The sequence below is a fragment of the Manis pentadactyla genome, chromosome 8 (assembly GCF_030020395.1).
Source record: "Manis pentadactyla isolate mManPen7 chromosome 8, mManPen7.hap1, whole genome shotgun sequence".
NCBI lineage: Eukaryota > Metazoa > Chordata > Mammalia > Pholidota > Manidae > Manis > Manis pentadactyla.
Window position 1 is genome coordinate 35,362,903 of NC_080026.1, and position 11,865 is coordinate 35,374,767.

Here is an 11,865-nt window from a genome sequence, read left to right on the forward strand (position 1 = left end):
AGCAAAGGCATGTAATACAAATTTCTGTTTTATAAAAATTCTATATTAAACATATGGAAATAAAATCACCTGGGGTTCAAGGCTTTATGTTGTCAGTAAATAATTGTATTATTGAGGAGGCATAAAAAAAAGCTATAAGAGGTTGAAAGTCCTGGTTTTGAAGTAAGATACAGGTTAAATCCTAGCTCAGCATTTTGCGAAAGTAATTTGACTTGTCTAGGCTTGAATTTCCCCACTTGTAAAATGAGGAGAGTATTTCTATCAGTATCATTGTGTGAATTAAACAAATTCATAAAGTACTTATTAGCAGAGCCCACTGGACATGGTTGTTGAAAAAACTATGTAAACTATGAGTGCCTGCAACTCATGATACACTGTAATTATTTAGGACTATTGGAAATGAGAATATTTAACCATAAAAATTCAAATTGGTTAGCTATAATTGTTAGATAAATGACAAATTGAGGTTCTATTTAAACCCTGCCATTTCTCTTACCCTCCAGTTTCGAATCCTCTTCAACCTACTAGGCGTTTTCTCCAATATTTGTAGAAACTCATGTGTTAGCTCTAAAAATAAAATTTAAATTTAAAACTTAGAAGGTGCCTTCAGGATTTAAATTTCTCTCAAGTGGGCAATATTAAAAAGGGACCTCAAGAGTTCATCTATTTCACTGTCACCCTTCTATTCAACTTTCAGTATATACAGAAGACACAGCTCTGAACCAGTATATTTAAAGATGAATCTTAAAAAAAAAAAAAAATTCTCCCCCCATGCTCCACCTCCCCAATTTTACATGCTTACTCAGAATTTGTGGATAACTTTGTAACATTAAAAAAAAATTCCCCCCAAACAGAAAATTTCCATTAGGCAAACACAATAGTAATAATTGTTGCAGGCAAGATCCATTAATAGACTTTTAAAAAATCAGTGGACAAAAGTTTGAGGAGAAGGAGGATATTGGTGTAATCCCAACATACCTTCCTCAAGACATTTCAAAGAGAAAAATAGTAAATTTACGATGGAGAAACCCAGGAAATACCACCTTGACCAAGTGACCATGGTTATCATTACCAGCAATAAGACATCAACAGAGACGTGCCCCTTGATTAGAGGCACCGAGTAGGGCACAATCTGTTTCTGTGACAGCCTTGCCAAAAATGTGTAACTTCAAGTCTGATGGTGAGAAAACATCACACAAACTCCAACTGAGGAACATTCTATAAAGTTCCTACTGACCATTATTCTTCAAAGTGTCAAAGTAATGAAAGAAAAGGAAAAATGGAAAAACTGTCAGATTGGAAGAGATTAAAGGGGCAGGTCAACCAAATGGAACATGGGATCCTAGAACAGAAAAACTGGGGAAATTCAAACAAAATCTGTAGTTTAGTTACTAGTACTAGACCAATGTTAATTTCCTGGTTTTGATAATCATGTATTATACAATATATTAACATTACAGAAACTGGGTGAAGGGTATACAGAAACTGTGTACTATTTTGCAATTTCTTTAAGTTTAAAATTATTTCAAAGTTGGAGAAAAATTCCTCTACCTATACTTAGAATTTCCTAAAATTAACACAATTAACACACTAGTAAACCACTTGGTTATATTTTTACACCAATTTTTTCCCTTAAATTTAGGATCACAAGAGGTTATTATCTACTTTTTCAAAGTTGTGTGGTTATGATCCATAAGAGTTCTCTACCCCCAAATAGTGTCTCTACAAATAGTTACTTGGTCACTCTCGAGACTATTCCGTGAATCAAATATCATGCAATAATAATGCCAATTTGGTAGCAATTACACACTCCTTTGTTATTTTTTAGTATAAATATAAAGCTTCTCTAAACGATCCTAGGCAAATGCTAAGACTGATAATGAAAATTAAGACAACACAGAATTTGTTAAAGTAACAAAAAGCATGCAAAAACTTGGCACCATGCCATGTTCACAAGCTGTGACAAAGTCTCATGAGCTTTTTGATGCAGTCTGGATGGAAAAAAATCTAATGACTGGACTACCACACTTCCTCATTTGAAAAAAAAAAAGGGACCACTTTTCTACTTGGCCACTAATAAATCTAGCAGATATATAATACTCTTGGGTCCAAAATTAACAAGAAATTGTTTTGACTCAATTTCTTTAACAGCTTCATTGTCAAAGATTAAGTACACATAAAGTAAGCTTTGTTTTTCCTTAAGTATCCTCTCTATTAAATTTTATAGTGGAAGAACAAGACTGTCAAATAATTACTGCTAATGTAAGTAACTAGCTACATTCATAAAAATCACAGTACGATGCTTAAAATAGGGGCCTTTCTCCCTCAAAGCTAATACACAGAAAAAAATTCACAACACAAAAAACACACGAAGGTTTTTATCAATCATTAAAACAAAACAAAACAAAACAAACGAACAAAAGACCTGATAGTTAGGCTAAGTCCAAGTCAATGTTGATTTCTGAAGTCATTAAATTAATTATTTCAGTAAACACTGATGCTTTAGAACCAGGCTAAAATTCAGACACATCTTATCTTAAATTTCATTACTTCAAAATAGAAAAGAATACATAATATGTTGAAACTTTCTATATGATAAGCATCCAAGATTCCTATTTAATAATGGCTAACAAAATGAATAATGAAATCGAGCCTTTTCAGAATTGAAGCAGAGGGATATTTAAGTGGCCCCTGTTGTGTCAATAAACAATTTTACCTATATAACTCAAGAGCAGGATACAAAGCAGATTACTTGCTTCTCATGAGCTTTATTTTAGCATTATGTATATAAACTATTTTTATTGATTATGCCTACTTTATCTTATCTAATACTGCTACATAAGATGGTGGCATAGATAACCTAATTTCAAGTTACAGGTAATAAAATGCCCCAATGTTTTTTATTTATTTATTTATTTATTTATTTATTTTATTGAGTAGGCAGTTTAATTCACTTTATTTTTCTTGCAGTAAACTATATGGTGGCTACAGCTGGAGCCTGGGTCCTCTGCACAGAGACTCTGGTGTGGGTCTTTTCAAGATGGTCAGTGAATTCCTGGTACAGAGACTTGGTGAACACTGTCTCTTTCCAGAGATCAGGGGTGAGATAGCTATAGTCTTGGAGATGGCATCCAAGGTGGCCTTGGCAAAGCTGCCCAGGGTGGCCGTGCAGCCCCCTGGCTGAGGTGTAACAGTCATCAATACCAGCCATCAGCAGCAGCTTCTTGGGCACAGGGGCAGAGACGATACCAATGCCCCTGGGGTTGGGGATGAGGCACACCAGCACAGAGCCACAGCAGCCAGTCACCTTACAAGGGACAGTTCGAGGCCCAGTGGTTTTTAGAAGATACCATTTCAACTCACTGAAGATTTCCTTCCTCTCCAGATAAATTAAAAACAAAACAAAACAAAACCCTGGCAATGTAGTAAGGAAAATAGCATAATCATGTGGCTGTAATACAGCATGAAATAGTCTGGGAGAAATTTCTCAGGAAGGAAAAAATCAGAAAAATCAGGAGATCTAACAAAGAAGCATAATTTACCAGAAGGGTAGCTAAACTATGGCCAGTGGCCCAAATAGGAGCAGCATCCTGTTTTTGTAAACAAAATTTTACTGGATCACAGCCACACCTGTTCATTAACAAATTGCCTATGGCTCTTTCCAGCTACAGTGACAGAGTTCTATAGATGCAGAGACGTATAGCCCACTTGACCTTGAACAACACAGAGGGTTTAGGGGTACCAAACCCCTGTCAGCTGAAAACCCGAGTATAACTTTTAACTCCCCACAAACTTACCTAAAAAGAGTTTACTATCAACCTTAACAGATACACAGTCAGTTAACGCGTATTTTCTATGTTATATATAACATATGCTTTATGTATTAAATAAAATGTTATGTTGTAGTCTTAGAATAAAGTAAGCTAAAAGTGTTTTTTCAAATTGTCAAAAATCTCCACAAAAAGTTTCCCAATGTATTTCCTGAAAAAAAAAAAAAAACTGCACAGAAGTGCTCCTGCACAGTTCAAAGGTCAACTGTATTTGGCCCTTCACAGAGAAGGCTGAGGACCCTTAAAGAAACATCTAAGATTTTATTAGAAGACCGCATTCCAATGCCACAGGTCTCTCTCACTTTATGTAACAGATGTCCTCATCTGCAGATGTAAATCCTGTTTTCTCAACAGCTTCAATTTTGTGAAGGAAGCTGGAAAGCCCACAAAAACAGTAAGGTGAAAGCCTAACCAACTAGTTTAGGTAAGGAGCATTACACCTATTTCCTTTCTGAAATCTATAGTACCTGGTTAAAATGTCTTCTACTTCTGGCCATTTTATTTCTCAATCAGAGAAATTACTTATCAGGAGACCCCCAAATTCCATGTTCATAAACTGTAGAACCTGTAACTTCCAATTTTTCCTTCTCAATTCATATTTAGTAACTCGAGGCAACAATGACACACTACTAGCAGTGAAACTGTTAGAGCAAGCACGACAGACATGAGCAGGAGGAAAGAAAGGACAGCAGACCACCCAGTCTCCACCCAGAGACCGCCTTATCTCTCTCAGACCAACCCCTTTTGCAGGTCAGCACAAACTGAGGAGCAAAAGATATGGGTCACTGGAACCTTCCTGATGTTAGAGCATATGCACTTAAGGAAAACCTTGTCGCTAATGACCCTGAGGCCATCATATAATCATTACTATATCATTTACATTATAGTTTTGGCCCCACTGTGGGTTTCTTTTAGACACTCATGGGGAAAAATGACAGAACACAAACTTGGGCAAAAAAGCTGAAGGGGAGGGAGCAAGACGATCCAAAAGATAGTGTGAGAATGACAAAATGGGAAGGAGGAAACCAAGTAAACCCCAAAAAAGACACAACATAAAACCCAGTGAACGGCTACCCACTCTTGGGGTCAGGCAGCACCTGTCTTTGGAGTGTACTTTCCTTACACTTTGCGAAATAAAAACATCTTTGTGGTTTTAACTCTCTATTGGTCTCCCGACTGAATTCTTTCCTTTGAGAAGACAAGAACCAAGGAACTACAATCCACTGCCCGGTAACAGAAACACACAATTAGTAATGATACCCTGAAAATGCCTTTAGTTCACTGCCTCACATCTTCTGCAATACGTTAATATCCGACTTTGAATCTACATTTTAAATTCAACAAAATTAGTATACTTTAAAGTAGGTGATAGCACTATAACTAATATTTCTTTTCAAAGTTCTTAAAGGGCTTTAGATATTCAATAGTGGTTAACTTATGTTCAATTTTTTTTCTTTGGAACCAACAAATTTTTCACCCTGTTCATTTGATCGTGTAATTATATTTTTAAATCCTATTACCAGATTGTTAAAATGGAATTATAGTTAATGCTTTTAAGAGAGTCTTTATCTTTTGAAATACAAGCTGAAATATTAATAGATGAAATATATGGACTAGCATCAAAACTAACTATGGGGGGCGGGATTGGGATTGCACAGAACTGATAACTACTCAGCTGGGCATGAGTATATAAGGATTTACTATTTTCAAACTTATACAGAAATAGAATTTTCCCATCATAAATATTTTTAATGTGAAACAAAGATTAATTTTTCTCTACTTACCATCTAGTAATTCTAGAGTAACTGTAGGATCCACATATTCCCACCAATGTTTTCCATCAGTTGACACAGGAATCTCCCAGTTGGACCATTTGCAAGCCAAATGAATGCATACACATGCTATCACTGTTGGTTTGTACTGAAGACAGAAGGTTGTAAGATGTAGACTGTTGTGGAGCAGGTGTGAAAATGAAGAGCCACAGAAATTCAAGTATGTAAAACAAAGAAAAACATTTACCAGTAAGATTAGAGCAAAAACAAAATTATGAAGGTTTTCTAAGTCTATAGTATAAAACCGTATGATACTAAAAAGCTAACACTACAGTTATAACAATTCTAATACTAAAAAAAACCTATGTAGATTATGAACATTCCCCATATTCTCATTCTCCAGAGTATTACATTATTTAATTAACTAGAATAATATGTTAATATTTCTAAATTTTGCTTTTTTACATCTAAATTCAAAGTATTTTTACTTCTTTATAAAGGGAGGGTTACATAGTATAACATGCTTTACTCTTCTTTTTTTCTTTTATAATGTCATGGAAAAAAAGAAAAAAAAGCAGAAGACTATGAAACTGACAAGACAGTTTCAGTAACATATCTTAATCAGAAATTCTACCATTTGATGTGGCTTAACAAATACCTCAAGTCATAGAGAATTTAAGTTATCTATGTAAACCCTAAACTCATCTCTTTAGCAAAGCCACAGAGAAAACTTACCTTTTGCTGAAAAGCTTCAAGGCCCAATGTTGTTAAATACTACAAAAATATTACCTTTCTTCTTCTACTATATGGCAAAAACTGAGCATATAACATGTCACAGCTAGACATTTCTAACCAAAGTTTTAAATTTAAGTGTTTTTTTTTTGGGGGGGGTGTTCAGAACTCCTAGGGATTGATAGGTTAAGTCCCAACAACATATATCAAATAAAATATATTGGTATTTACCGATCTCAAGTTTTAAATAAAACTTAACAGTGTTACAAGAAATAAAGGACTAACACAAATCTGATTTGGTCCCCTCCTCCCCAATGACTCATTTAAAAAACAAATTTAAATCATTAATATAATCAATCCAGAATTATATATATTAAAGGCTTTTAAAACCCTTCAAACAGGAAGTTATTTTAAGGTAAAAACTGTACTTATACAAATCCAGGACTGATAGGACTTGACTACTTCTCATTTGCTACTAGTGGGTATTATCTGGAAAAAAACCCCCAAATTATAGAAATTTTATTTATTAAAAGAAAACCTTTAGTGATTATTTTCAAGTTAAGATTGGATTAATATGAAATTTAAAAAAATTGTCATTTAACTATAATTGTAAACTAGAAATAGCTTTATACTTACCAGGTTGCTCGAATTTCTACGTTAAGTTTAGCTCTTTGTAATCTTTAGCTGCTATTCAGGCTACCAATTTTAGACTTATGCACTCACAAATCGAGAATATGTCATCAGAAAGCACCACTACACTTCACATTGTGCATTTAACCCCTCTGTGCCAAAAGTCCCTTGTACAATACACCGCAAAGCAGACAGGAAGGTACCACCACAGTAGATGGTCCAGTCTCCTGCTGCAACAAGGGTAAGAGGCACATTGAGGGGGCCCTGCATTAAAGGAAGCTATAGTGTGCTACAACAGTGCAACAAAGAGGGTCAGGATAACAACCTGTTGGTAGCCATGAAATAGGATGTCTGTGCCAAATCCTTGCTTGCTGTAAGAAAAGAAAAAAAAAAAAACGAAGACAATACTATCAGCTTTAACATGCTACCATCAAAAAGCTCTCAACACAACAAAAACTTCAAAGATTTGTACACAAAAAGTAAATTTTACTTATTACTTACAAATATCACAAGAGCGCCATCATTTTCTATACTACTGAAAATCTTCAACAACATTCACTCAAATGTTTCTTGCTATCCCCCAAAGATCTGAGAAACAAGCCGATTTGCTTTTAGCTAGCCAGTTACAAGGGCTAAACTTGTTACTAAGTTAAGCATCTAGTCAGCTAAAAGTTGCAATAAAGCATTCTCCTGGATTTAAAGAAAAAAAAGAAGAAGAAGAAGAAAAGATTTTGAAGTCTAATGCAAAATACAAAGAGTTGCCTGCCAGACTTAATCCTCAGTCATATTTAAGTTGCCTTAAGTACTTGCATCAAAACAAAGCAAAACCCTCCACCCCCCAAACTTAGCACAAGGTGCTCAGTTTTTCATTATGCTACTAAATATCAAACAACCTAGAAACATCATAAAGGTGTAGATATAAGAAGCTCCACTATATATTTTTTAAATTATAGAATCCAATTAATGACAACTTCAGAAAAGATACAGTACTCTAGAGGGAATCAGGATGCTTCGGCACTGGTCCCCAATAGAAAAGCAGTTTTAAACGAGCTTCTTAAAACAATGAAATTAAAAACAATTCCCACCCCCTTCTGCTGCTTATTCTTCCCAACAGGGATGCCTCTGCTCTGGTTTCCCCTCTTCCCAATTACATTCATTATCACTGACATACCTTTCCCTTATGCTCACCTAGAATCAGCTCATCTCAATTCACCCCTCTCTAACAGGCCTCAAATTCCTTGCCCCCTCCTATTTTTTATTGGTGGCACCTGTAATCTCTGCTGCCCCATGAGGATCATCAACATAAAGGTTTACAAAAGGGATTTGGGCTTAGCAGAGTTGTGCTAAGGAAGAGTGTCAAAGCATCAGATGTCTTGGAGGCAGTGTGACTTAAGTATGGCATTCTTTCCTGGTGGGGAGGGAAGGAGAAATCACAGAAGTAAAAGGTCCCTGTAAAATGACATTAGCTAATTCTGTAGCAAAGTAGCATAAGTTATTCATCTCAGGGTGCGGAGGGTGGGGGGAGGGGACTTAAAAAACAATCAAACAATTTACCCCTCCACCCCCACAAAAAGAACCAAAATATGGAGAAAAGTAAAAAATAAAACTGTAAACTGCCACAGCAGTTTTCTTCTCAGAATAATATCTAATAACTTATTAATAGTCACTGTGCAACAGAGGGAGAATATACGGAAAATGTCCTTTTGTTAGCAGAAAGTGTAATAAAGCAAATAAAAAAAAGATACCTGACATGAAGAACATTTTTTAAATGGAGTGAGATGTAAACTATAATACCTGACATGTTAGACAAAATAATGTTAAACACATAATAAGATTTGTACTAAAATTTAAGAATTGGCCACATTTTAAACATAACAACAAAAAAATCAGATTTAAATACTTTGCTTTGGATAATGTATCAAGTTTTAGTTTCTTGTAAATATTTTAAAATTTACTCTTCAGTTTTGCAAATGAATGGGCTTTATGTCTCTGGCTTCTTTAGATGTAGGAGAACATATATAAGAATCATTAAACTTTAAATAAAGGTTTTAAAAGAAGCTGACTCAAATTTCACAATAATACTAAGCTGAAAATCCAGTTTCACTTCCTATTGTTTTAAAAAATATGCATTTTAACCTATATTAATATTTTTATTTAGTATCTATCTTTATTGGGCTCAATTTAAAGTAAATTATATGGCTCTTATTTCTGACAATACAGCTTATTCTTTCAAGTTTTCAGGCATACAAACTAAAGCTTTTCTCAATCCAACATCTACATTAATTATCTATACAATTCTATACCACACTGTAATGTGAGAATGAGAATGTGCAATAAGATATATAAATGGGGCTTTTAGAAGTCCAATTAACAATGATATTATGGGTTTTTAAAAATGCAGTTTTTTAAAAAAAGTGAAGCTATCACTGTAGCCCTTTAATGTAGCCATGATAAAATCCTATGTGTAAAAATGAATTCGATTTAGAATGAATAAAATATGAGAACATTTAGGCAAACACTAAAAAATGAAGCAAGGCCTTCAAAAGTCTTACTCGTTTTGTTTAGAATAAACCTAAAAATGTCTGGAGGTACAGAATGAAAATGTCAAATTCCATTTTTGAAAAGGAAGTACCAGAAAAAGACTTGCTAAAGGGTTCCCAGTGGTTGCTATTAGCACATAATTCTTCAGATGGGGAAATGGGAAGGTAGAATTAAGTAGTAGTACAACATGCAACTGTGTAAAACATTCCTAGGGATACAACAACAGATATAAAGGATTAACAAGAGTAGAAAAATGTGTATCACAAGCTTTGTAAGAAGTAAAACAAGTAATACAAAAACTTCATGCTCTTGTTTATAAAAGGTTTAACACCACACACTGTGTCAGGCTAGATTTATTTCCCTATTATAAACAGGAAACCATTTTTAGTAATGCTAAAGAACTTTGGAAAATGGATTAAATCAATTTTGTTAAAGAACAACAGGCAAAACATTGCCAAAAATGACAATCTGCTAAGAAAGGCAATTTTTATTGTAAAGATTTGAGGTTGGACTAACTCATAAACTGTGATCATTTTTCAAGAAGTGAATGAAAGTTTGACATAAGCCAGAAATTAATAATTTTCTCCACTGTGTTAATGGCCTACATCTTAAAAATTACCTTATATCGGACTGCCATAGCTCAATGTGGGAGGTGGAGAGTCCTAACATTTGGAAGCCCCTCCAATTTTTAGTGAAATGAGGCTCTCAAGTTTAAAGGAAGCTAATTCACCAGGTAGAATCACAAATAGGAGTAGATGCCTAGGTAGACGGAGAACACTAAATGGACATTTCCCCCATTTAAAAAAACCTCAAGAAAAGGCAGGATGAACATAATAGCATTCATATCAATTACAGAAAATAGAGAGCATTAATACTCAATTTAAAAGTTTCAAAGATCACTTACCTCTTACTAACTGGGTACATTTCACCACATCTGTGTGTGGGTGTTCAATGGTGATCTCAAAACCTGAAATAAAAAGCACTTTTTTTCCCAATCACAATACTTGCCTGGGAAATGCCATTCATTATACAACCATAAATGTGTAATCTTTTTCATTATTAAAAGAATTCGAAGTTTCTCACCACTGACATGCTCCTTGTATCTCCAATGGGATAATTTCTTCTCAAAAACAATGTTCCAATTATGAAAATTGATAACAAGTTATTTACGGATGAGGGACATTTCTTCAAAATTCGGAATTACAATTAGTTGAGATCATCCTCAAGTTAAATTAAAATCATGACAAATACAATTAGTAAGCTTGCCCCAGTTTAAGCAGGGAATTCAAATATGTAATGTATTTCTAAAATGTATTATAATTCTTTCAGAAAATGTGAAGAGTATTTTTCATAAATGAAATGTTTGGCCACAGTGGGAGAAACAACCTTTTAAATGATACAGTCTTATTTTCTCAGTATGTCTCAGATTAAAGGGTTTCTTTCAACTAGTTAGTTACTACATTTCATTAATAGTAAAATTGTGAAGGAAAGTAAATCACCTGGCCTGAAGATTCCTGAAATGACTATTTCTAAACTCAAAGATGAAATACATGTTGAAAAGCTTTTAATGTTTGATCAACCCTTAGGTGGGAAAAATTTTTTTGTAAGTGGAGGTCACATCTAGAGCCTTTAGAAGCAGTAAATGAGTAACATTCTAACAGGTAATTTGGATTTATAAAGTTACTATGTGGTCTTTTTATATTTCTATCATACTTAAACCTACAAAATCATACTTTAATGAAAGCCCCAGAGGTGTACCTTATAAATTCTGTATGACACAAGAATTTTGTACAATAAAACAGTAACTTTGTATTTAAAAATAATTTTTCTTTACGACCTTCATTATAAACATTTGTAGGTTTTATAATGATATACTTTTATATAATAAAATATTAACATGCTATATCATTGGATTTAGAGGTAATAAGAAGATTCTCACTTTTACTTTTGTATCTTTATACACTATAAAAGCTTCAGGCAAGTTTCACACATTTCAAACAAGCTACTTTTGTAATAAAAATGATCTGTCCTGATGGGTAACTACAATTATCACATTTCTATTCAACATTCTGGAATAAACAGAGTAATAAATAACTATCATAATAAATAAAGATTATTTATGGCACACACTCTATGTGTCAGTTTTTATGTACATTGTCTTTCATCTTCAAATTCACAAAGTTGAAGCAGGCATTATTATTCCACCTCATATATACAGAACCAAGGTACAAACGGTAAAGGAACTTTGTCCTAGTTTTACAAACCAAGTCATAGCTCTGCAGTTTTAAACTCAGATTTCCAGAAAGCCCATGTTCTCCCCGTCACAACTGGCTAGGTTCTTTCAGAAGTATACAACTTCA

At 34.0% G+C, this 11,865-nt stretch overlaps 1 protein-coding gene across 5 annotated transcripts in view; it reads right to left on the reverse strand.

Annotated features, from left to right (window-relative positions):
• The window catches only part of CCNT2 (cyclin T2), a 59,238-nt gene that overhangs the window by 4,265 nt on the left and 43,108 nt on the right, over nucleotides 1-11,865 (reverse strand). For all 5 annotated transcript variants that reach the window (XM_057505658.1, XM_036886661.2, XM_036886662.2 and 2 more), the window contains 4 exons: nucleotides 10,410-10,472; nucleotides 7,290-7,335; nucleotides 5,615-5,778; nucleotides 497-567 (listed from right to left, as the gene is read on the reverse strand). In XM_057505658.1, coding sequence (XP_057361641.1) covers nucleotides 497-567; nucleotides 5,615-5,778; nucleotides 7,290-7,335; nucleotides 10,410-10,472 — 344 coding nt within the window. The remainder of the gene's footprint in view (nucleotides 1-496; nucleotides 568-5,614; nucleotides 5,779-7,289; nucleotides 7,336-10,409; nucleotides 10,473-11,865) is intronic.